This window comes from Acanthochromis polyacanthus, chromosome 19 (assembly GCF_021347895.1).
Source record: "Acanthochromis polyacanthus isolate Apoly-LR-REF ecotype Palm Island chromosome 19, KAUST_Apoly_ChrSc, whole genome shotgun sequence".
Lineage (NCBI taxonomy): Eukaryota > Metazoa > Chordata > Actinopteri > Pomacentridae > Acanthochromis > Acanthochromis polyacanthus.
The window spans coordinates 26,742,219-26,769,837 of NC_067131.1; the positions used below are offsets into that span (position 1 = coordinate 26,742,219).

At 40.0% G+C, this 27,619-nt stretch overlaps 1 protein-coding gene across 14 annotated transcripts in view; it reads left to right on the plus strand.

Annotated features, from left to right (window-relative positions):
* Positions 1-27,619, plus strand: part of rbfox3a (RNA binding fox-1 homolog 3a) — a 600,072-nt gene that overhangs the window by 374,495 nt on the left and 197,958 nt on the right. For 13 of the 14 annotated variants that reach the window (XM_051939196.1, XM_051939188.1, XM_051939185.1 and 10 more), the window contains one exon: positions 5,565-5,686. In XM_051939196.1, coding sequence (XP_051795156.1) covers positions 5,565-5,686 — 122 coding nt within the window. Of the gene's footprint in view, positions 1-5,564; positions 5,687-23,460; positions 24,400-27,619 lie in introns of those variants that run through there. The other variant, XM_051939197.1, reaches the window with a different exon arrangement.

Sequence of the window (27,619 nt, forward strand, 5' to 3'; positions counted from 1 at the left end):
TTTATGAAGTGACTGGGTGCATTGAATACATGGATGGCAAACAAAGCAGATGGTGTGAGCCTACTGGAGTACCTGAGTTGCTGAATTAGGCACCAAGGGACGGTCGGGTGGACTGGTACCTGGTTCTGGTTGCAACTACAACCATGATGTCAGAGGCATCAACCTTACAATGAATTAAAGAGATGGATCACGCTAAAAAGGACTGGAGCAGGAGAGAATGTCATTCTGAGCTCAGCAATTCTTGATCAGCTTTAGGTTTCATGCACAGACAACCAAAGAGGAGGTGAACTTGGTAAAAGGGGCTGCTACATCGCTGTAATCCTGGATGATTCTCTGGTAAAAAAAAAAAGACAAAGCCCAAGAGATGCTTCAGTTGCTTATGAGTAAAATGCTGGGGCCATTTTCACCACCTGGATATCTGGGTTACCCATCTACTCACTCAACAATATAACCAGGAAAAACAATTAATGTGGAATTGACATTTCTCTGGTTTTGGGAAGAATCTATTCTCAGACAGTGTCGTGTAGGGTAAATGTTTGCTCAAATGGGGTTAATGTTACTTTATGCAGAATTATCAAACAGTCTGATATTCGACCAGCGACAAATTTAGATTCGACAAATGTAATAATGCAGCACATGAAACATCTCTTGCTGCAGACAAGAAGAGCCACAAAAATGGAATGATGTGGTGGAATGCTCATTTGAAAATTCATAAAAATTGACTTTTGGGAATTAGAGAAACTTGAGAAAGTTGCACCAAGTCTTCAGTGATTGCATGCCCATGATGATGCTGCAGCGGTGGATGGTCTGATTGGCCTGTAGATGCGGGTCAGAACAGTGGACAGAGTAGTGGACAGAGTGGAGCTTCCAGTTCAGTCTCAGCAAACTTGTGAAATTTCAAAGAAAGCTGGCAGCACTGAAGGATAACTTCTTGAATGTTAAGTAAAAACTCAAAATGGAGTTTTCAGCTATTGTCTATTTAAGAGATTATTTCACATCTGATTAAGAAAAGAGGGGTCTGGACCAACCTTCGTTTTTAGAGGGCAGAGGGTCTTGTTTTTCTTTGTGACAAACCAGCATTGACAGGTGAGAAGGAAGGACAATTTATTCCAACTGCCAAGGAGTCCTTAATGTTTTATTTCTCCAAGGCTTCCCTTTCAGTATGGAGCCTACTAGTAGGAAGAGAAGGACCAGGCAGCAACTCAATTGCACAGCAATACCGGCAGCGCAACTAAAGAGATATAGTCCTAACTTCACTGAATACCTCATCCAGATCATAGTACTTAAGCAGGATAACAGACAGTAGTTGATTCTTCACTCAAAGATCTTCTTAGCAACCCAGTTAATGCAGGTTGAGTTGCCTCAGTCAGGGATGTCTGAGCACAAAGAGAAAGTTGGAGAAAAGGAAAATAAAGAGACTTCATTGAAAGGATCCTGTTAAATTGTTCTGATGGTAATAGGTAAATGTGTCCAAGCTGTATGTTTTATTGTATAGATTGATTTAGACACATAGATGTAGCATCTCTGATCGCAGAAGTAGACGGTCCTCCACTTCATGCGAAAGAGAGAATCCACTCTAATGACTAAGGTGACAAGAATGACAGTCAGATGGTCCATTACACGATGTTAGTTCATCTTTATACATCTTTATCTTTTTACTCAGTCCATTAGCGGAAGTTGCCTGTTCAGCCTTGTTGTTCCATTTACAATCAGATGTGGAGGTCCGAGAAAAAATGTTCTTTGCCAGAACTTCAGTAGGTGCTTAGCTGCTCTGCCATCATGTTCCAGGCAATCAAAAACTCTTTTCAATCTGGAAGCAAACTCAGCATAGGACACTAAAATCATGGGCAAATTACTATTTACTTTTCCAGCCCAAGCCAGTGCTCTCCCTCTCCACAACTCCATAATATAATATACCTTAGATGGGTCTGAGGAGATGATTAACAGCTGCTGGTTAAACATCACTTTGCAATGGAGTAGAAATCTCCATGTTTAGCAAGGTCTGGTTTTGAAGGCTCTGGGTCTTGAATATATGATTCAAAGGGCAGAGATGATGGCGACAGAGAGGAATTTGTAAGATGTAAGAGGCAGACAGAGTAAACAGATGAGTTCATGCAGTTGCTTCACTGTTGAGCCAACCTGAGTAAACTGATAAACTGGTTACAGTTTAAAGTGACTCTGGTCATGACCAGATTATTCTGTTTCAGTTTAGTTAGACTGTACCCAAGAGCTGGAGGCAGAGAGAGATAAAAGGTTTGAAACAGTTTTATTATCAAAATGGAATCAGTGGGCAGTAGAGGATTGTTGAAAGCTTTCGGTTTTAGTAGAGTAAGAAATGAGAGTGAAGCAGGGTGGAAGCAGATGGATTATAGAGACACATAAACAAGATCTTGATCATTCAACAGCAATTTGTTGACTTTTACAAAATCCCTTTGATGCAGCAAAAAACTCAAACTTTTCACAAGGTCGTGGCTTGCTATAGAAGCACCGTGTAAATCTCAGCACGTTAGTCTCCAGATGAGTGGCTGGTAATAGGAAATCATGGCAGCTTTTTCATGGGCTTTCATTGACATTTATGATATTCATCAGTGGTTATTAGTAACAGTGCTGGACTGTGAAGCGTTTACTGGCTCCTTCAGATTGCTTGTTGATTAGAGCAAGAAGTTGAGCGTGCTTCCAATGAGTTTCTGTAGAAGTGGCTGTAGTTGAACCCTGTTTTTATAATTTAGCTGATAATATTATCCAGAGGTGCCGATTGCTGAGAAAGTCTGTAGAATCAACTCTATCAAATCAGATGACCCCTGTTCAAATCAGCCAATATAGTGCCAACAGTCAATGTGTTCCTTAAAAAACCAAAGAAAAACGAAACACATGCTTGTACAAAACCTCGAGAAGTTCAAATTTGTATTGATTTTTGTAATGTAAAAGAAAAGTAAATACAATGCAACAAATTGACTTTTTTTTAAACATTAAATTGAAAGAAAAATAGTAATTAGTGTAAATACATTTTTATGTTTGCTTGATATAATACTATTATAATTGTTTTGTACATAGGTGCATACTTATAAAATGCCACTTAGGGAAAGTTACCAGTTTTTTCAAGAAAAACTTCTTTTTCAAACAAAGATAACATTAAATGAATCAGAAATGCAGCCTAGACATTGTTAATGTGGTAAATGACTATTCTAGCTGGAAACAGCTGATTTTTAATGGAATATCTCCATAGGGGTACAGAGGAACATTTCCAGCAACCATCACTCCTGTGTTCTAATGCTACATTGTGTTAGCTAATGGTGCTGAAAGGCTCATTGATGATTAGAAAACTCTTGTGTAATTATGTTAGCACATGGATAAATGTGTGAGTTTTCATGGAAAACACGAAATTGCCTGGATGACCCCAAAGTTTGAACTACAGTGTATTTACAAATTCAAGATGCAGAATTTCCTCTTTGGCTGACAATAGAGTTTGTTTGTGTGAGGACTGATGGATCCCTGTTGGGTTCTATTAAACTTCTTGACATCCAGAGATAACATGGTAAATACAGAACAACCAGGTGAATGTTCAAAGAGTGATACATACTAGAAAGGGACCTATTGCTCAGAGAGGGAATGGTTCCGAACACAGGAGTTGAGGAGTCAATAAATTGGTCGGGGGTGAGGATGTAATGCTCACATTCAACCCACTAAAGAAGACAGACTGTAAATGTGTGTGTTTGAGGAGCTCAAAGACCACAGGCCTCCAACCACCTCTATTTGCCCAACTCATGTTTTCTTTCCCTCCTGTCCTTCTATTCTCACCATCAGCATCAGGTGTAGCAGACTGAGCAGTAATCTGTCTCTCTCTGATTCACACACAAACACACACATGCACACACACAACCCATGAGCTTTGACTGGGATGCAAGCCTAGCAGATGCACACTTGCCAAAGAACCGGGCCAGAACCAAGCCAACAGTCTATAACCGTGTGTGTGTGTGTGTTTGGTGTGCGTGTGTTACAAACTACTTAGAGTGATGGAATGTAAGATAGGCTTATTCTAGCAGGGCCAGGAGCAAACAGCCAAGTCCAGATCATGGCACAGAGGAAGACCTGGTGCAGAGAGACTGAGTGTGATCTGGCTGAAGTGTATTTCAGAATCCCCAGAGGAGAGCTTCATTTACCTACTCGCCTCCTCTCCGAGTACACCGCACTGCTGTAGCTGCAATCACATTGAGTATTATGGGTTTCACTGTAATTACATCTGCAGACTGACACTTCACATCTATTCAGTCAGAGGCTTGTAGCTCTTGGAAGCTGCTCATGCTTGCTCAAATAAAGGGTGTGTTTGTACCAGGGTGTTGGGAGAGATGTGTGTGAACTGTTATTGGCTTACTTGAACTCACTGAAATATTTATTTCTGCACGTAATCTAGTGTTTGAGTTCATTCAGTCGAGAGAGAACAGTCAAACTTTAGTGGTACCAGTAACTGTACTGAGACATAATATGTATGTATATCTACAAACAATCCTCACTTGCACTTACTGCAACTTTTAAACTAAGCTAGATTCTGCAAAGCGCTCTCATTCACTCCACTGGTCTACTAAGCAGGTTCTATAATGACACCTTTTATGACAACTTTGTCATCATTGACTTCTAACAACTTGTGGTGTAGACCTGATATCACAGTGAAATAAACAGATCGAAGGCTTTCCATCATAGCTAGTGATGTCCCAATACAGTCTGATCTCGAGAAAATCATTTTCTAACTGATTGGTACAAGCACAAACACGTGCCAGAATTTTTGTTTGTACAGGTAGAGCGCATTTTGTGTCAGGACATTAGGGAAGTGAATTTTGAAACATTTTCTTCACTACTGATGATCGATTAACTGAGTACTTGAATTGGACCAGAAGTCTTTGTCATGATGGCCCATTTTTATGTTCTTGGTGGCCAAAACTGGGTGCATGAGGTTTGTTACAACACATAAGTGCAGAAGAAGGGGAGGAGAGAGAGAATTTCAGGTGTATTGATGTAAGAGCGACAGAAATGGAGGCGTAAAGACAGGAGTGTGTATGAGAGAAAGACAGAAGAAGAAAGGGAGGCAAAAGAAGGAAGATGGAGGGACTAAATGAACAAAGGCTCAAACGGTTGTATGTGCAGACTGTCTTAGGACGGATCTCACTTGATATACTACTGTATAATGTACACTACCATTCAAAATTAGGGGTCACCCAGAAAATTTCATGTTTTCCATGAAAACTCACTCTTTAATTTATGTACTGACATAATTGCACAAGGGTTTTCTAATCATCAATGAGCCTTTCAACACCATTAGCTAACACAATGTAGCATTAGAACACAGGAGTGATGGTTGCTGGAAATGTTCCTCTGTACGCCTATGGAGATATTCCATTAAAAATCAGCTGTTTCCAGCTAGAATAGTCATTTACCACATTAACAATGTCTAGACTGGATTTCTGATTCATTTAATGCTATCTTGACTGAAAAAAATGCCTTTCTTTCAAAAATAAGTACATTTCTAAATGACATCAAACTTTAAAGAAATGACTTTTATTGTTTTGCAGAAACCAAGCCAGGAAGTGGTCTGTGCAAACCAGGAACCATTGCTTTGTTTGGTAACGTGGTGTACAGCGGGCTGCTCAACGACCACTTCTGGCACTTTGGGGTTCCCCTCGTCACCAGACTGGTAAGTGATGGAGTTTTCTTCTTGTTCTTCCTGTTCTTCTTCTGCTTTGCGTTTTTGTATCAGCTGCTGGATAAATGTCTCTTTTTGTCACACTCTACACTCCCTGGTTACTCAGCCTGCTGTTTTGTCTGAATGCCCAAATTCAGATTTTTTTTTTTTTCACGACAATATTTCTTCAGAAAGTCTATAAAAATTGTAGTGTGCATGACACATACATTTCTCTCAGCTAGCAATCCTGCAGTGGCATTTCCCAGATTTTACACATGCCAGTTTGACTTTCGTCGTTCAGCAGCTGGCTGTGATGATACAAGGTGATGATGATTGGTGTCTACAGTCATAATTTACCACTCGCTATTGAGTATTTTGCCTCTTTTACACTGTCTGGGACCGTCATTGATTCTTGTTACTAAAAAATGAGTTAAATAAGCATAAGTGGTGAAGGCTGTGTGTCAGCCTTCATAGCTGTTTCCACTTTGGGAACATCCCTGTAAATAATGGATTGAATTCTAGCACAAACTACTGCAATATTAGTGGTTTCAATTTCAATTAAATTTGAATTAAGCTGTAATCTCCTCCATGTGGCTTGCTGATTGTGCAGCTCTGTTTTATTGAACTGTTGATAAATGTTATATTTGATAGACATCAGTGTTGTCTCTCATTCAGGATACAGCAGAGGATATTTGCTGGCTCAGTTTGATCACTAAACCATAAACCTATGAGACTAACACACCCCAGATTTGTCTGCTCTCTTATTGCCTCTGAACAAAGATGACTGATTTTGTTGCGTGGTGAAATAATAATCGCTGTTTTTGCTTCTTATTTTTTGTTGTTGCTGTTATGCATTCAGGCTATTTATTGGGGTTTAGAAACTGGTATGTTGTGAAGTAGGACTTTCTGACATTGTTGTGGGAATTCTATTATATTCAAGATTATCCATACAGCAGCTGATATTATCAAAAAAATATTATTAACTACATCAGTCATGATTTATTTACAGTGATTTAGTATGAAACACTCTCATGCACACACACACAGACACACACACTAACATAATTATTCATAAGATTACAGATGTAAAGTGTCATGATGGGGCTTTAACACAGACCAGCTGCTCACTTGTCATATCCCTCTTCATTGGCGTTTAGATTAGATGTAACCTTGCCAGCAAGTTGATTTCTCGCGATATTTGTGAGTTCACAAATCTCTCAAGAAAGCATCTTGCTCCGCTCCCGCATTCACTGTTCGTACAGAGCCAAGTTGGCACGGGCCAATCACGCAGCAGTATTCGTGTGTGGGGCGGGATATCCGGGTGTGAAGACGACACCAAGCGCCAGTAGAAACAAACACGGCAATGGAGGACAACGATCGTGTAGATGCTGCTATTAAGTCAGTTTTAGCTGAATCTCCTATCGCTTCTTTGAAGGAAGAACAACGAGAGGCACTTTAAGCATTTCTGGATGGTAAAGATGTTTGTGCTTTTTTACCTACGGGTTTTGGTAAGAGTTTAATCTACCAATTGGCTCCGCTCGTTGTGAAGATCCCGCGATTGGCTAAAAACAAACCTGTCAGAGGCGGGACATACTGTTGCATTGTCCAATCCGTGCCTCTTTCCTCCGAACGGATTTACATGGAGCGGTCCCAGATTGATATTGTGGAGTACTATCAAGTACTACACAATTATTAATCTGGCTATTGCCAGGTTAGATTAGATGTGCTTTAAAAAATAAATAAATAAATAAGAATGGGATGAAACTGTGGTTGTTGGTATCACAGTTTATAATGATGTGCTTGTTTTTGTTGATGACAAAGAAGGTATCGATGGTTGCACAGTTGGTTGGGTTCAGTAGATGTGGCTGATGCTTATATTTACTGACATGTAGACTGACTTGATTAATGGCCAGCATTCAATCATTTTTAAGCAAGCTGGTCTATTTATTTGTTTGCAAACCCTGGGAGACACGAGGCCCTTGTGTTTTGTTTTTTTTATTTTAATAGTTTTTATTTTCTCTTTGAGAAGAAGTATCAAAGCAGAAGGGTGTTCAGCATCTCCTTTGTAGAAATCAGACATGTTTTAAATACTACATGCAGAAGAACGTGCTTCAGGATCACCAACTTTGACCTATTGGTGCTGCTACAGTAGGACTGCTGCAATTAGTCAATGTAAAATGCATTGTTATTTAATCTTTTCTAAAATGTTTCAAGTTATTTTTACAAATGTCTGTCTTCAGTGTTGCTATGTAACTGTTGCAATATGCTGTTTTTGGCTTCTGTCTTTGGTTGGCTGCACTCAGCACTACAGTTTTAGAAAACGGTGGCTGCAGCAGAGCACGACATGGTTCATGGTTAAAGTTTCCAAAGACCCATGGATTCAAGATTATGGGAGTCCCTGAAATGATCGCAGAATGAAAAGGTGGTTTGTACATGAAGAGAAAACACACAGGCTCTATTCAGTATGGAGGCATTTTACATCTATTTGTATTTTAATACAGCTGATTTACCAGTTAAAGTTGTTCTCACTGACATATTTTTCAGTTTATTGTTGTCAGATAGCAGAACCAATACTAAATAGTGATGGAAACGCAGTGCATTAAGACAACATGCTAACCAAACTGCTACACTGTGCTAATTAAGCCTTGACTTTTTAACCTTGACACCAACACACACAGAAGTTAAAGACACTTGTCAACTGTGAGGAGGAAGAAAAACATTTACTGTGCAGCAAACTTTCACTTTTGTTTTTAAACTTCTTTTGGAATTGCACTTCTGATGTAACTAATAAGACCCTCTGATTTGATTTATTTTAATCATGTTGGAGTTTTAATATGTGAAGCTTTAGTTTGATTGTGTACTGTACTGTAAGATACAAAGTCAAAACAAATTAATTTAAATGATCAGTTCACTTTTTGGGGTAAAATTAGGTATTTAGATTAATCAATTATTGCTCGACGACACCAACATTTATTGAGTTCTTCATTTGTCAGTTTATTTATTTACCTTTATTTAAACAGGAAGTCCCATTGAAACACTGACATTCCTCCTTCACTGTATTTTTTCTGACACTCTTAAACTCATTAATGGATATGAATGTTTGTAGTTTAAGAGTTTCTTGAAGATTATTCCATGACCATGGTGCATGATGGGAGAAGGCTGTTTTTCCAGAGTCTGTTAGAGTCCGGGGAACATTCAAAAGGAGCCACTTAGAGACACACAGATGGTAACTCGAACTGAAAGTGATTAAGGTGTGGAGGTATGTTTTACCTGTCCACCAACTGTCAGGACCATTCACCTGAAGGTTTCTGTGTAATTGCTTGCAGTTAAATAACTAAACAGACATAAAACAGACAGGCGGTACTGACAACATAAAGAAAATAAAGATTACATTCACTGACACTGGGATACTACGACTTGGTTGAGTACCTCTACTGAAATGGGCTTTTCTGCATACTGACTATTTTTAGTTTTTGTTTAAGCATTTGTAACTTCTACTTCAGCAAAATTTCTGAAATTTTACTTTTCCTTGAAACAATATTTCTCCACTGTGGTGTTGCTCAGTGTCCTTGAGTAGATGCTGGACGACAGTATGAAATCATCTGTCTCTTGAAGAGTATTGACAGGTAAACATAGCCCAAATATTGTGGTCAGAGGCTTGGAAACAAATTTACAAAAGACAGTTTTGTTTTTTTTGTTTTACTAAGGACATGGGCATGCAGACGTTCTAAGAAGGAAACAACCCCATGTTGCATTGTGGAAAGCACAGGATCCAATGCTTCACTTGGATTTGAATATGACTATTGTTTTTATTTTTTCATTATTTTATTTTATATGTCTCTTGCGACTACTGACTTTAATGAAGTGAAGTACTAAATCACTGGAGAACCCACTGGAAACCCAATATATATGCAAAATACACAGCCCACCTCCAAACTGCTTGTAAAAAATGTCTGCTACCCAGCAGTTATTCTGTATTGTTGGCTTGAGTCAGACACTATTCTTCATTTAAACCACGAATCTATCTAAGTAAGTAAGTTGAACTAATTGAAAATAGAGATAGATCACTAGAGAGAGAGCCATACCTCAGCTTCATAGCATTTACTCACTAGTCTGCCAGATGTATACTGTGCGTTTTAGCCTGCAGTTGGCCACATAGTTCACGCGACGTTCTCCTCTTGTTTTTGCTGTCTGTGTGGTTGTTTTTATGGCCCCTCCAATATGGGAAACAAAACCAACAACCTCCAAGCTGCAACCTACATGCTGAAAATGGTAAGTTTTGACTTTGGCAATGGCTGCAGTTCCCACTTTGAATCTATTTGCCATAGAAGAGTTGCAGTTGACTGTTCTGATTTGTCTTGTGGGAAAAATTTGCCTGAGAATAATAATATCTTGGATTTCAAGCATATTTGTACACAAACACAGCTGAATCAGGACAGTTTGGACTTCACTGAAGCTGAGTTATGTGCTTGTTCTACCCAGGCAATGGGACATCCCCTTTCAGAGAAGTTTTGATTTCATATTCACTGCTTATTCTCCATAATCTTACATAGTCTGACATAATCTCCTTAGCCTGTAAAACTGGCTTTTGGGCAGACCCTCTTAAGAGGAGTGGAAAGTGTGGTAGAAGCCAGCAGCTGAATTTTCCTGTCAGTTTCTTCCACTGTTTGTCAGAACACGTATGCCAAGACAATGAGTTTCACTTTGCTTTCCTCACATGCAAACTGAAGATGAAGTTCACAAAATCGTTCAGCTTTTCTGAATCACCCGGATAGATCCAGGAAGCCTCACAAATGAATCTGTGCTTGTTTAGGAAGATACCTGCTATTAACCCTTTGATGCACAACATGGGCCAAAAATGATCTATAATCAATGGAAAATGGGTATCTCTTGACTCATGTTTTGCATGAAAGGGTTAAATAGGAGTGAGACATTTCTGTGTGGTCTTGGTCCTCCAAATAAGAGCTCAGTTTTTGGAGGTCTTTCTCGTGTGGTATATTTGTATAGAGACTAACATATTTCATGCCAGTAGGAGAGCAGTTTTAGAAAAATCTGAACAGAACAGATTGTATTTATGTCTAAGTGCTTGAATAAAGCTCCTTTAATAAAGAAAATAACTTCTGACAAGGGAGCTAGTAGTGAATTGCTATGTGCCACTATGGGATGACCTGGAGGATTTATTAATGAAGTGTGTAATTTAGGAAGTGAATGAAATTTGGTCTAATGGGATGTTGACAAAAGGAAAAACTGAACTTGCATTTAGGAATAGGAAAAACACAGAGGGACTAGTAGAGAGGAATTACAGTCATTTTAACTTAAGATATTTTCCTCTTCTTAACTAATAGGGTTGGAGCTAAGCCATGCTGACATGTTGCCACTATGTTCTCACAGAGTGGGATAGACGTGGTGTTGCTGTCGTGCTGATTGGTAACAGGACACAATGTCTGAGTGTCTTCTCCTTTGTGTCTTTGGAGGCTAAACTGTGCTGGAGTGAAATGCTCATGTTTAGCTCTCCCTACTCCCAGCTCTCTTTTCTAGGTTCTAGCTGAATCTCTGTAGTTTCGTTTCATTCTTGGGTTTCCGTTCATATTTACATACACACGGATCCTCTCCACATGCTGCTGCTATATATTAAAAGCTTTCCACGGCCAAAACAGGCAAATTCCTTTAATTGTGAAACCGTTGTATGAAATTCAATGCGCATCAGTAAGTTGGCGGAACGTCATTAGCGTTTCAGGTAAACAACTTTACCTCGCTGTGCGCTGCAGTGGAAAACGTTGACGCTGAGCCAGCCCATTTACTGCGTAGCTCAGCATGACTACACCCCTGACTATGGGATATACAGCAAGCGTCTATTAAACAAAGTTGGTTTTGTAACCAAATCTGTAGTGATTTGCACTGACATATCACACCCTCTTGCACTGCATTGTCCCCATAGGGCCTTCAGATTGTGAGCAGATCAAAAGGGTGGTTGTAAATTTTGTCATTTCATTTGTAGGAGTGGAATTTAAACTCAGTATGAAGTAGCAAAGCAAATCCACATCATTGCACAAATTTAGTAACGAGTGCTTTCAGGTAAGAATGTTGTCACCAAAAATGATCTTCCAAATGTTAAATTTCTCAACACGATAAAAGCCGTTTTTCAGGCTCACTCTTTTATTTCTTAATTCATAACTCAGTGTTTGGGATAAATATATTCAGACTTGTGCAGTATCTATACACATATTTCCACGAATGCTTAAATTTTCAGCATCAGTCAGTGTCTTCATAATCATCTCTTGCCCTAACCTGATTTTGTAGTTAGTAGACGTGCTATAACAGCATTCACTAAACTTCAGAGTCCGTTTTCTCATAGTGCTCGGTCTCCAATAAGCCAAGCATTACAGTAATAATACACAGTGATAAGACAAGCGTTTTGAACTAAAGCTACAATGCTTCATCGCGTTTCTCTCATGGTTGTCTATTTTTAGCTATCAAAACTGTCGTGTCCACGTACCAAAATCAATCCTCTTCTTTTCCATGAGAACACGTTTCACTCATTCTCTCCTTGTTCCTTTTAAACTCTTTCTAGTCTCCTCTTCTCTCCATTCCAGCACTGGCCATAGAGCAGCATGTCCCCAGACATTCAGTGCTGGAGGAAAAGAGAGATGAGGGGAATGCCAATATGTGTCCAATAATGCACCCGAAGGAGACCTGTTATTAAGATGCAACACATACCAGCACACGTGCACAATAAACCTGCCTTCCTGCTTTGAGAGAGGAAAGAGTAAACAGTGGTGAAGCCAAAGCAGCCTGCTGAGTTTTTCAGGTGAAAGATTGTTCTGGGAACCTGGCAGCAGACAACAAGTCAATGAGAGAAACTCCGGTAGGAGGACTGAGATCAGGTGGAGCTGGCAACGCTATCCTCTAACGGTGCGGTAGAGGGCTGCTGGAAGCACCGAAACTAAAGTAGGACTTCAGGTGAGCGTGCTTATCATCGCTTTCAAGAAAGGACAGTGAGAAAAACCTCTATCTGTTGTAATAAATCTGTAGGGAGTTCTGAAATTCTGAGTTGTTCCTAGGCTGTTTATAGTGATGGTAAATTCTTTAAATGTTTTGGTGAGAAATTTACACTTTTTAAAAGTTTATTGTTCTTTTTGAAATTGTACTCAACTAACTTGTTTGTAGCAGCTAAGTTGCAACAGCTTTGCTTCTTAGGATCCATAAAAGAGGGTAGACATTGACACAAATACAGATTAAAACTACTTACAGCTCCGCATTATAATGTAATGATGACAATACAACAAACTCATCATTCAACCGTTCTTTATGTAAAATAATTTTACAGCAAAATGAGTATAATAAAATGAAATGCTGGAACTTAGTGCATCTAATTTTACCACCCTCTTCCATCATAGTCACATTTTTACCCTTCACCCAATCTCCAAAAAACAGAAGGAAAAACCCAGACTATAGCTTGGTCTACCATTATGTCCTCGTTGTGCATATTGATATCAGTGCCGCCTGACCATAAAACTGCTTTGCAGGTAGGAAGATACATAATAGAGCATGTTAGCTATAGGCTAGCTTGATTTTTTTTTTCTGGTCCAGATGCATACATGGACAATGAATTATGAGCCTATGCATACCTGCTGAGCATGTATACTATTTCCTTTATAGTGTAGTTACCGCGAAGACGATCCCCACAGACTCATAGACTTGGGAGATGACAAATGTTGCATCTCATGGACTTTTGCAGACCCTCAAGTACTCATATATACCGAAAAAAAAATACCACCCGCCTTATGCTCCATTTACACACAGGTTTGTTTGGTGTCTGTAATTCAGTATAGTGTATGCTCATTACTGCCGAATGCAAATAATTACATTGATTTGAGACCGGATAGAAGCTCTGCTAATTTTATTAGCCTATTTTAATACATTTTTGGAATATGTGCATGTAGCATTATGGTGCACCAAAAGCAGGACCAGTAATGCATGGCAAAAAAAAAATTAAAAAATGAGGGTGCTGGTCTGCCAGGTGTGTTGTCAGTTTCGTAAAATAATTTGCGAAAAGACCTATGAACCCCTGTATGTTTACTCTGTACGTGACACAGCTTGCACATCAAACTAGCTAAAATATTTTCTGTATGTTGTAGATTGTCAATAATCCAAGTCATGGTAATCGTAAGGACTTCAGTAGAAATCAGCTTGACTTCTCTTGTTGGTTCTTGTGGATGTTTCGCCTTCATTCAAGAGGCTTCATCAGTCGTAACTGACTAATGGAGAGTTGGGGACTCCTGACTTGGCAGATTCACATCCATTGTTGTGTAAACTGGCAGCTCCATCACCATGATTTCTGTCAGTGTAGGTGGATCACTTGGTTTCACAACAATTCACGCCTTGAAACATGTGAGTCCTCATGGTTAACTGACTATTAACCATGTGAGCTGGAATGACTATAAATTCTGTGACTGAATGGGATATGAACAATTACCTGAATTAGGACAGGCACAGATTCAAAATCTTTGTAAAGACCCCAGCACACTGACTAGTAAATTCTCTCCCAGTCACTCCATCAGGTCGATCAGCTTTCCTTCAATTTACCGCACCCTGTGTTCCTGCACTGTGAGAATGACTTGCAGCATGTAATCTACTACCACACCTACTGTATGTTGTTGCCGTGGATATGGTCCTCAGTTTTTCTCCTGGAAGCTGTTTTGGTCTCTCTGATGCCTCCATTTCAGGTTGGCTGTGGTGGTGATGTACTGTGCCCCATCAATACACCTGAAAGCATTGTTATGGTCCTTTAGCAGGATCTGGACCTCTTTTGTCATCCAGACTTCTGCTAAGGATACACTCAGGTGATGTCAGTCAACAGTGACCATGTCAACACAGTGCTTGATGTAGGAGAGCGCAGCTAAAGTGTATTCTTCTAGGTCCTGATACTCAAAAATGTCCCAGTTTGGTCACTCAAAGCAGTATTGCAGCCAGAGAGGTGCACCGTCAGGCCATGTTTTAATAGTCTTTGTTATAGGCAGAGCTTATTTCCTGAGGGCTGTGTATGCTGGAATTAAAAGCAAGGACCTGTGGTCTGATTTGCTCAAGTGTGAAAGTGGTGTTGCTCTGTAGCCATTCTTAATGTTAAAATAGACTTTATCCAGTATGTTTGCTCCCCTGGTGGCACATTTAATGCGTTGGTGGAACTTATGGGGCAATACTTTTAGGTCTGCATGGTTAAAATCATCAGCTACGATGTGAACTGCCTTAGGATAAGTGTTCTACTGGTTGTCTGTGACAGTATATAAGAGCCAGTGAACTATGTTAGTGTTAGCAATGGGTGGAATGTAGCAGGTGGATAGGTCTGCATTCAACACTCAAATATTCCAAGGCAGGGGAACAATGGCAGTCTATAGTATGGTGATGGAGGCTCAAAGAGGAGGTTTATAGGTAGCTCAATGGGTTAAGCAGGTGACCTATGTATAGGGGCTGGTCCCTGACGCAGTGGCCCTGGTTCAATTCCGGCTCGCAGCCCTTTGCTGCATGTCTTCCCTCCACTTTTCTTTCTCCTTCTTGTCTGTCTCCACTACACCTATCAATAAAGCCATAGAAAGCCCAAAAAGTAATTTAAAAAAAGAGGAGGTTTATAGGTTGGCTTGTTCTAAATGTAGTAAAAATATCCAACTAGTCACAACTAACCATTTGTTTTCCATGAAAAGATTCTAAGTGAAATTAATAAATTATCTATCTCTGTTTTAATTTCTTGAAGGGTGATTCCTTTTGGCAGCCATAACAGCAGAATATCTGTCAGACTGTTGAACTTAACAGACTTGAGTCACACAGTCGTTAGCAGAGCAGTGAATCTGAAGACAGCTGCTGATACAGTGGTATCTATGGTCTTCACTAAAATCTACACATACATATATGTCCACATCCATCAACCCATCCTGTATCCCACTGCCAAAGACGTTTGCCATCAGCGGGCTGAATGGCTACCATCTGATAGCACCCACAGGGGTCATTATAAAATGTTTTGAGAGGCTGATCCTACAACAGGATGTCAGTGCCACTGCTCTTCACACTGCACTGACCCACCTTAGAAATCAGGGGAGCCATGTGAGGATGCTTTTCAGACTTTAGCTCTGCCTTCACCACTGTCACCTCCAGCAGACTGGCCACTAAACTCAGTAAACTGGGACTTTCACATTTCACCGTCCCCTGGATCAAGGACTTTTTATTCAATTCAAACAGAGGAACACATATCCTCTTGAAAAAGCTAAGCAGATCCTGAATCATAACCATCAATGGTGACTGTGTGGAAAGGGTCCTTGCCTTTATGTTCCTGGGTAAATGCATTGATGAAGATCTCTCCTGGACTACCAACATCATCACAGCAGTGAAGAAGGCAAAGCAACCACTCCACTTCCTGAGGATACTCAGGAAAAAAAAAACCTGCAGGAAAAGCTGCTAGTGTACTGTATTCCTGTGTCGTTCACCAGCTGCTCATCAGAGGACAGGAAAGCCCTCCAGAGGATCATCAACATCGTTCAGAGGATCATCGGCTGTTCACTGCCTGGAGGACCTATTCAGCTCTCATTGTCCCAGTAGAGCAGGACCAATCCCATCCTGGACATCATCTGTTTGACACAGTATCCTTAGAAAGATGCTTCAGGTCCATCAAACCACGGACAAACAGACTGAAAAACAGCTCTTACCCCAGAGCCATAAGAGAACTGAACTCTCACACTAACAGTCTGGACCTGAGTGCCTTGTAGCTACTTAGCTACCTTATGGACGTTGTATTTATTTGCTCAAACTACACGTCTATATGTGTTATGCACCTTTTATGTCATTTTTGCGCTACATAAGATATAAGTTTTCATACATGTTTTAGCAATTTGCAATATTCAGAAGAGCGACATCAGTTGCACTGCTGGTTTTATCATTCTTAATATACCAAAAAAAGCTATTTTAAAAAAAAAAATCGATCCATTGTTTTCACAAATATCCTTGCACATATTTTTTTATACTAGGTGCTGTTATTTTGGTTTTCTTATTGTACTTTGTTTTTTGTACATTTACGTTGTCTTTAAACCGTTTTTCTGTAACTTTGGCTGTATTATTCAGGTCATTGTCTTTCTAGAAACAAGTCTTCTCACAAGTCACAGTAGTCTTACAGACTGCATGAGGTTGTCCTCTAGGATTTCAGTACACATTGCTGCATTTATGTTATCCTCCATGTAGGGCTGGGCGATATGGCCAAAAAATAAAATCTCGATTTTTTTTTTTAAAGTCATCTTGGACGATTACGATTTTTATCGATTTTTGTTGTTTCTTTGCGGTCTGTTTGCTATGGCTAGTGCTAGCCATGCCGCACTCCCGTAGCTGCAAGCACTTTTCCCCTTCTTTACGATGCCTCTGCCGGAGGTGCTGAAAGAGGTTAGTTGTGCTGCTACTCTTTGTTTTCACAGTACTTTTGCAAACCTTGCACATGACTGTAGTTTGCTCTGTGTCAGTCTTGTCAAAGCCGAACCACTTCCATATAATCGATGTAACGTGAGGCACTTTTCTCGTGACCAACTCTGTGTCTGCTGTTCTGTCCGCCATGACAGGAGTGTGAGTGTTTTGGCGGAAGGAGATGAGAGGCGGAAGCAAGCGGCAGTGCGCAAGTCGTGAAAGGCAGAAGAAGAATCTGTATTGTTATATATTTAAGCTCGCCTCGATTTTACAATTTGGCAAATTTTCAAATCGTCAGGTTTTAAAAAGGCGAATTAATCAAATTAATTTGATTTATCGCCCAGCCCTACCTCCACGTTTACAAATTTTCAAGGGCCTACTACCATGAAGCATGACTGCATTACGATGCTGCCACCACTGTGCTTCACAGTGTGATGGTGTGTTTGTGATGATGTGCAGTGTTTGGTGTTTGCCAAACATAGTGTCTAGTCTGATGGTCAAAAAAGCTCAATTTAGATCTCATCAGACCAAGTAACCATCTTCCAGTCGACTTCAGAGTCTCTCACATGCCGTTAATGAACTCTAGTTGAGACTGAATATGAGCTTTTTTAACAGTGGCTTTCTCTTGCCACTATCCCGTAAAAAGTAAGAAATCTGAACTGGTGAAAGACAGGGAACAGTTGTTGTATGCACAGTCTTGTCCATTTCAGCCACTGAAGCTTGTAACTGCCTCAGAAGACTCATAGGTGTCTTGGTGGCCTCCATCACTAGTCTCTTGTGAGCCAGCTCAATGCACAAGGTTCTACAAAGCAAATCCTAACGTGTTTCTCCTTCATCGATTGCCACACACACTCACCAATAGCAGTAGGGCTGCCATGCAACTTGGTGTTTAGAGACGTGCCCTCGGACCCAGGACACATCAGCACATGGAGGGCCCGGGGATCAAACCGCAAACCTTACAGTTAGTAGATCGACTCAGCCTTTTCAAGTGCTCATCCCCTGACTTGTACTTTTTAACCTTTTCACTGAGTTGCTTGGAGTATTCTTTTGTCTTCATGTAGTTATAGTCAGGAGTACAGATTCACCAGTATTATATTAGTGTCACTGAGACACAGTCACTGCACTCAGATGATCTCAGTTTCCCTTTGTGTGACTTCTAGAATCAATTGACGGGACCAGTCTGTTTTTACTTTTATGTCAAATTCAAAAAACATTTCCAAATGGAAACATAAAACAAACAATAAAAACCTAATTAAAATTGATCAAGACTTAATGTTGAATTTTCAAGGGGCTTGAATGAATGAAGTAGCCTATGGAAATGTTTTAGAATCAATATACATATTTGTGTCTTGAGCTTAGTGATTTCATAGAAATCTTACAGTGGAAATAAGCCCATTAGCTCTTCTTGCCTTTCCTGGTGCAGTCCAGGAGCCGAGAGCATAATGACCTGCAGTCTGTATACATATAACATTAGTTTTCAATTCAGTGAAAGCACATTTGCACAATATGGTATTCTTCCGTACTTCTGACTTAGTGTATTCTGGATTACTGATCTCAGCACACCAACACAATATTACACACTCTTAATACACTGATTACACTTTTCTCGAGAAAAAGGGCATATCTTCCTACTTTGAAGATAAATACCAATCATTCATTTGAACAAAAGAAAACCCTTTTAGTTGGCTGACAATTTATCCATAAGCCTTGTGTCTCCATGTTTGCATCCTATCAGAGGATGCAAACATCGTGGAGACTCTCCACCTAAATAATCATAAGAGCATTCATTTTGTACATTTAGTTTACATCTCTGTGGACTGATCTCATGTTGATTTTCTGCTCCTATTCCACAACTCCTAAACACACACCCACCAGAAGTCTGTTGTCTTCTTGTGTAAGCCTCCTGACATACATGTCTGGACTCATGTGTTCATGACCCAGACCATAAATACCATGACAGGCATATATGTCAGAGAATGTTCTCTTTTGAGAGCATTTTGGTTCTTAAGTTGTTAAGAAAAAACACACAAGTCAGCCTGTCTCTGATCTCTCGGTTGCCTCTGAGAGAGAAGTGATGGAGACTTAGAGCTGCGACTGCACACCAGATGTGCACACATGTCTGTAAATGGTTTCATTTTAAGTAAGCCTTAAAAACCAAATTCCCGCACAAATGGCTGTAGATAAAATGGTATTGTTAATTTATTTTAACTATGAATTTGCTCTGTTTTTTTTGTTTGCATTGGTAAGCATCATCAAACATATCGCACTAGAAACATTTCCATTATATTCCATTCCTTCCACCCATGAAGATGGTGTGGGAATGGTGCTGTCCACATGGCTTGTGTCCTAAATAAATCAGATTGCCTACAGCATCATGCCCATTTAACATGGACTGTAAGCATGCACGAGGTGCTGAGGACTTGTTTACAATAATTATATCAATGTTTTAAATGAATGTGATAGTGTTTTATTGATGACACAATGACACACAAGCCCCCAAACGTTGGACTGAACAGAAAACAAACAGACAAGCAATTAACCCTCACCACACAGAAAGGACTTAATGTAACTTAAGGAATGTATTTCCCCGATCAAGCTCTTAATAAAGATTCTTCTGCATTTGCAGTGGAAGAGTGAAAAAATGCTGATGTGTGTAAACTGTCTCACAGCTTTGTACACTGAAGAAACCACCCTTTCTCATGTGCAGAATACACAATCTGACTCATTTTATTACCTACTTCATGTGCTGTGATTAGACAAGGATTGTGATGCGATTAATGAAATAATTCTTTGAGATGCATTTAAACTTCTTTACATTCATATTTTGAGGTAATTGGGGGAACAGCAGATGTGTTTTTTGGCTAGTATTGATGTCATTTTTTTTTCTTTTCCCGGATAGTTTTACAGTTTGTACATACATACATATATATATATATAAACAATTTTAATTTTATATGTTTGTTTGTTTGTTTTAGTCTCAAGGCACTTTCCTCACACTAGGGCCATACTTTGCATAACATATTGCGATACAAAAAAATACTGGTCTTTTCAAAAGATGGCTTGATTCATTATTTTAAAAGAATAATAATTATAGAATGGGATGATTTTGTTTGAGACTTTTTTGATTGTAAACAATTCAGAACCTTTGTTATATGCTGTAGCACTGACAAATGCCTCCAAATTATGATTATTTCATTTTTTATTTTTTGTTTTGAATGACATTAAATCAGGCCTTGCAGTAAACATACACAGCTTTGTGATACTGATTTAAGCAGTCACACAAATGAGTTGTGGTGCCTCAGTGCAGTGGCAACAATGACCAGGCTCTGTTTTCGGTGAACATCATCCATTCTGTAGCAAATGTTGTAATATTTCCATATAATTAGACAGGGCTGCACAATTGTGATCAAAATGATAATCATGATTATTTTGATTAATCACGATTATTTTTCACATTTATTGATTGATTTTAGGGGCACAAATATCACTTAATTTCACATTTAAATAAACTGAGCACTGCTTTAACTTTCATTTTGTACTGCATTCCTGCAGTTGTACAATTCAGCTTTTCTTCAAAGCACTTAAAATATAGGTCGTCTAATCATGAATTTACAGATTCTTCTAGAGGCAAAATATAAATAAATTACTGCCTAAAACTCCTCAGTTTCTGAACATCTGTTTATTGATAGAAAATACAGTTTATCAGTGTTCCATAAATGCCTCACAGACACTCGCTATGCAACAGAGAAGCCTCTAGTCTCCACTCAGTTACTCAGACAGGTGTGTGACCAAAAATGACTTAGAGCAGAGTGAAGTAAGGCCTCTAGTGTTGGATTTCCCCAACTTGAAACCAAGTGATTTTATCTACATGGGCTGTTTTCTAAAAGCAAGGTTTTCTATGAGCAGAGCATTTCAAATGTCAATATTGCAGCCTGCAAACTCCATGACTTAAAAAAAAACAACCTTTAATCTGAGGAAAACACCATGTCTGTATGATTAGTTAGTCATGAAAAATGAGAACTCTGCAATTTTTCTTTTTGCACCAATGAGCCAAAAAAGTTCTAGCACAATGTATTTGAGTTCATTTACCGTAACGAACCCTGCACGTCGCATCGATTTTCTGACAGTTGCGCATGCACACACTACAGTGTTAACCCCTTGTCTCAAACTGGTAACATACCACTTTCATTCAGACTACAGCCGAGATAGCGTATTCGTTCCTCCAGTGCCGGCTTGTGCATATTCAGTATGTACCTCGGAACCTTTTGCAAGCACTGGTTTCTCGTAGGACCAGTCGGAGTGGGACCTAGTTATTATCTGTTATTATTATTATTATATATCTGATCTATGTGTAATAGACAAAGTCTCCACTTATTTTAGCATCATCTGGAAAGCAAAAACATGCAAAAGGTTTGTAAAAATGTAATTGTAAATAAATTCAGGTGTCAAAGGGTTAATGCTAAAAGGACATGTTGTGCAGATGTCATTTATAGATAATCTGCTGTTTCAGGTCTGTGGGGCCACATCGGCTGTCTCTCTCCCTTTTAGAGATCAGGTGTCATTGGTGGAAGTGTAGGCCCACCAATACAGTAAGTTGCTCTGTGTGCGTAGTTTATTACAGTAGGTTATTTAATCCACAACCATTAAGTGACCAAAATATTCTGTAACTATGGAGCACATTTGTGATTTCACATCTGACCAGTTTGCTGAAATAGAACTCAGGTTCATTTACGTGTTTGGTACGTTGCATTTGGGCTGCAGCACCTTCTTTGCCATTTCAGAGCACATAGTAGTGAATATGTCTTGTGACTTGAAACCAAATTTTACATGTGTCAATTTCTTTTGCTAAAAGTTTCTTGTGGTATAACACTCAGAACACTTACTTTTTTTTAATGGTTTACTGTTAGATAGACTTTAAATATCCACTGTTTTTCCTTCGACAAAGAGAAAAGTTGATATAACTGAATGTGGTTAGTTGCTTATAAAATCCACTGATTTCACTTTAGATGTACATTTTCGTGGCGTTTCTTTCATGTGTTTCTGGTAGTAACAAGATCACTGTCCACAAGTAGCAAGATTGATAATTGTTTTAAATTTCTCAAAAAAATAATGGAGTTTGACCCCTTTACCGTGCGTGTAATTGAAGTCAAATGGAGTGGCATGGGAGTGGCCAAGCATTTCCATTGTGGCCAATACTGTGTGCAGTGCAGTATTTCAGGCAGTAAAGGGGTTAAAATGGCAGCTCGCCTCAGTAGTGCATTTGCTATAACGTGGTGGGGTTGGAGGGGGTGCTGAGGCAGGCTACAGCAGCCAACCCTTCCGCTCTCTCTCTCTCTCTCTCTCTCTCTCTCTCTCTCTCTGTCTATCTTGCCCAGCCACTTTGCAAACACAACAATCAAATGTATGCAGAACACACACATAATATACATGTATGTAATGATGCAGATGCGAAGCCCATCCTGGGGTGCAAAAATCATATGTTTTGGTCAGTGTGTGTGTGTGTGTGTGTGTGTGTGTGTGTGTGTGTGTGTGTGTGGAGGGGTCGGAGGGAGGGAGACATACAAGATGCACAACTCATTTGTAAACAAATTTTTACAGAATCAAAGATGTAAAACATTCTGCATGCACACACACACAAACACACACACACACACAGATTTGTGCACAGCTTGAGCATGCAGCCTACAATATTCCCTCTGCGCTACTGTGGGCCAGACCAGCTCGACCAATCAGCCAATACACCCCAGCAGCACACATACATCCATCCATACGCACAGACACATCAGCACCAGCACACCCAACCACTCCCTCCCTCCTCCAGAAAGAAAAAAACAGAAGGAACAAAAGAACAACAAAGAGAATCAGCAGCTTCAGTTTCGCTTTTTCTTTTTATCTCTTTGACTTCTCTTCCTTCTCTCTACCCCTCTCTTCTTACGAGCGCTCCAAATTGTATTTTGTTTGATGGTGACTCTGACCACCCCACACAACACCGCCGAACCTCCAATCCTCCTCTTCCTCCCCAGCGCTCCCAGTGCAACTTAATGAAGACGGCTGGTATCATTGTCTCTTTAGCATATGCAACATCAAGCCAAGCTGCTCCATCTTTGTCTCTTTCTAGAGAGCTCTGTGCCTCTCCTCCTCTCCCTCTCTCATCGTGTCTTGCCTTGCCACACTCGTTCCGGCTCCCCCGTCGGCTTTCCCACAACTTCTCTCCAGCCTCTCGCCATCCTCCACTTCCAGCGCGTCTCTGCAACACCAGCGTCCCTCCACCAGCTCGTCTCTTCCTCCCTCCTCCCTCCTTCTCAATCTCTCTTTTTTTCTTTCTCTCTCCCTGCTTGAAAGCTTCTGTGCTACTGTACCGCGTGGTGATCTCCAGCTTTTCCCACCCCCCCAGCCTCTCCAGCGCTCTTCACCCAGGGACGCTGTTGGAGAAAGTCCGTCTCAGACTTGCCTTCACTCAGAACAGAGCTGCTGAACGGGAGCTGCCCGGAATGAGAGACGAAGAAAGGCAAAGGGAGAGAGTGTGCTCAGACTGAGAGGAGGCAGGCTTCAGTGTGTGAAACAGAGGGATAGTTAACATCGTGCAAACACGTTGAAAAAGGACTCAGAAAGAGCTGAGCACTCAGGAAAGGTTGGCAAGTTGCAGCAGAAGAGGAATAAGAAGCAGAAGAAGGAGGACAAGTGAAGAGAAGTGAAAGAAAGAATAAAAAGCGGAGGGGAGGTACAGTAACTACGCATCGTAGCACTTTCTCTCTCCTTGTTGCCTCTCTCTTATTCTTTCTCTCTCTTTCCTTCCCCCTACGGCGAAGAGGCTGAGGAAGACTTCTTTGAATGGTTCAGGTGGAGGAGAAGCAAAGTGAGAGCCTCGGCGGCCACTCTGAGAGGCGGAATCACGCTTCAGAAGAGTCAGCAGGACAGGAAGACCGACTGCCTTTGGGGGCAGAGGGACACAAATAAAACAAGGACTTTATACTTACAAACCACAAACACAGGGGCAATTAACTGGTCATCCGATAACACTTAGCAGTCAGTGCTGACAGAAACAAAAAAACCTTTTCAGAAAAACTTTACAAACAGAACAAAACAAAAAAAAGTCAAGTGATTGAAGAAGAGGAAGAAGAAGAAGACGAGCAGAGCAGAACAGGACAGACGTACTGAAAAACACATCAACAAAAAGGACAGGCAGACAAAGAGGAAGCGCTCTGGCCTCTCCAGTGTCCTTGCATACCCCCGTCTTCCACCCCCTGCTCTCCCATTCCCTCTCAGCCGAGATGATGATGTATTTCTGGGTGAGTACTGGGGCCCTGCGAGAGCTCCTGAACATTACTGAGGGACCAGGGACACACACATTCACACGACGACGTACGTAACACTGACATTATGCGTGGGGCTGTGAGTTTCTCTGCTTGTTCTCTGATCTCAGCGCTTAAGTTTTAGCACATTGACTTATCAGATCAGAGGTGCTGAACTTGTTTACTGATTCTTTTTTTAAAAAAAATCTTGTACCAGAAAGTAAAAGGAGTAGAAAAGGATTTCTTTTGAGCTGCCACCTGTGTGCAGGAGAGTGAATAAAGTGGCAAGGCATAGAGGTTTATACGACGTCCCACTCACACAGACATGTATTAATGATCCGGCGTTTTTATTGTCATTGATAAAGTGCACCCCAGCTACAGTGATACTTTCCATCTCTGCTGCTGTAGTAAGCAAGAACATGATGTCTTGTTTTATGAGTCTGACCTTAGAGAATTTACTGTAGGTGATACAGCAGAAACTGCGTTTATCCTCACTAATCGAGATCATTTGTGAGAACGGGATGTTTAGAATCGTGCACTTAAACACGGAGATGAGGAGGCAACCATGTGTGTCCAGAGTGGCAGAAACACAGTGGTGTTCTTGTTTGTTTTCCCTCCAAAAGGATTGCAGCTATCCAACAGGTAGGGAGAGTTTTCCATCGGTAGAGGAGCAAATAATCTCTCAGTGGAGTAGGAATGAGACTCAACATTTCAGAGAGCCATGTTAAGGTGTTTCAGGCACTCTCAGGTTTAATGCAGTCCTGTATGTGAGGTGATGCTGTTGCTGTGTGACACTCCAGGCAAGGTTTCGTGTGCCAATGTTGTCTATAAATATGGATGTGTCAAAAAAGGAGTGCAAGGAATGAATGAAGTTTTTTTATTTATAGCTCATAAATTGAATAATTCATCCTACATACAAACATTTACATACAAAACCACGTATACTGTATATATCAGGACTTTTTCTGCTGCCAGCCATATCCAGTTTCCATCTGAGTGTTTCTGCAGACATTGTTTTCACAGTTTGCCCTTGTTTGAATTCAATTACTACTTCACATAAAGGAGGTTGGAAGAAAAATCTGCATTTCATTTAAAGTTTGGTTTTACTTTAAAACTTGCTTTCCATAAGTGACAAAGCCCATTTTGCCAAACAACATAACTATACATGTGAGTTTACCACTTATCACATGAGATTTTAAAAATTTGAGTTTTTTTTTTTGAGATTTTAAAATTCAAAAATATTAAATTTGTGTTTACAAATCATGCTGGATGAGAACAGCAACCAGTTTTATGTTATCATAACCATTTTTGGAAACATTTATTTTACCAAAGTAGGCATAGTGATTTAGTATCTTACACTCTTTTTTTTTTCAATTTAATGTTGCGCCTCAGTGAACGCAGGCGTATCACAGTAAAGCGTGCACTCGCATCACTGACATGATGAGCCAGACAAATGTTGCTGCTGTTTGTTATTTGCATCGACGGGTGATTTTTTTGTGTACAATGCTGCTGTACTTTAAATCTCTCTACAGAAAGCGCAAATTAGGACGGAAATTTCAAGGATTAAAGGCTGAAGGAACAAACAGAAGGCTCCAATGCAGCATCACACCAGACTGTGTGCATCTCTCAGTTCCTGTAATCAAATTGCACAATGGTCCAGCCTGTTGGATTTATTGAACAAAACATTCATTTAGTGTCATTACGTCTTCTGATCGCTTCAAGCTAATCAAGTGAATTGCTGCAACTGTACAATTTTGAAATCTCCAGCTCGAAACCCAAGCAAGCATATTAAAGAGATGTTCGAGAGAGATATGAGGTGACGATGACATTGATTAATTGCTTTTAAGTGGCAGCGTCACATGAAAGGTTGTCAAAGTGCAACCAAACTGTTAATAGCGCTTCAGGAAGTGAAGCCCGTGTTATAGTGTGGTCTTTGTGAATTTTAGATGAGGCATATTTTGGTCCTGTGATGCTACCTGTGTTGTTCATGTGGTCTTATTTAGCATTAATATTTAACATGGCTGACTTCAGCTAACTGTTGCAGTAATGAATCGATCCAGATGTAGCTATTTTGTTTGTTCTGGCGTCATTCAGATGTAGCGGGACCATTGTCGACAGAACCATAGCCATCCTATAGTGTTCTTCACCTGGTGTGTGGAAGTTTGCACTGTCACTAGTGAGTTGGACAGTAGTAAAGAAAAGAAGGAATAAGAATGTTTTTAGTTCTCTTCCAACATGCATCTCTGAGAGATTTCAAATAGACTGAATGACGAGTCAAAATCTGTGAGTCTTCTATTTCGGTTTCCCTATGAAGCACTTTGCTGGATACTCCAGTTGTTACAGAATAAAAGTTTTGAGATTTCTGCCGTGACTATTGTAGTGTTTGTAGCAGGTTCTATAAATTCAGCTTTACTAAAGTGAAATTATTTTATCTCACTGTGCATATGAGAGATGATATTCCTATTTGTATTTAATTTTATGCTGGCGTAGGTTAATCTGACAACATTCCATTCAAATTTATTGGATATATAGCCACATTTTATTGTTTGACACTTTGGAGACTTGGCTATTTATTCAGCCCTAATCAAGGTAGTGTAAAAAAAAAAAAAAAAAACAGTACATGTTCAATATTTGTTTTTAATCCTAAATGGCATTTTTTTTCGCAGGTTTTCATTTTTAAAAAATCACTGGCATTTAGTGGTGAAAAGAGAACATTTAGGAACAAAATTCCTGACGTGAACAATCACATCTGCTGGCTCATATTTTTTTAATGCATGACTAAATGATGCATCATTGTGTATCCGCTCATTGGACTTTCTATTTATGCACAGAGGTAAAAACACCAGAGTTAATTCTGGAAGACTTTATTCTGTTATTTGATATAAAACGTCGGCATAGAAAGTGACAAAACACATCATTTTGAAGTCAACATATTTCATTTATGTAGCTCCTGGCACGCTTTAGCTATGTCCCATTACGTGGGTTAAATATCATGTGGATTAGCAGCTCCATCACACTGTGTGAGTGTGAGTCTGTGTTTCCGCAGTGCCTGTCATGGGAGTTGGGCCTAGACAGCAGGTTCAGGAGATTCGGCTGAAAGTGTGTAAAGGCTTTTTATTGACGTGCCGCATGGAGTTGGAAACACAGCAATACAGCATGTACTGACCTTCGCCTGAAGAAGCCCACAGTACTGCAGACCTACAGGAGGCTTCGAGCA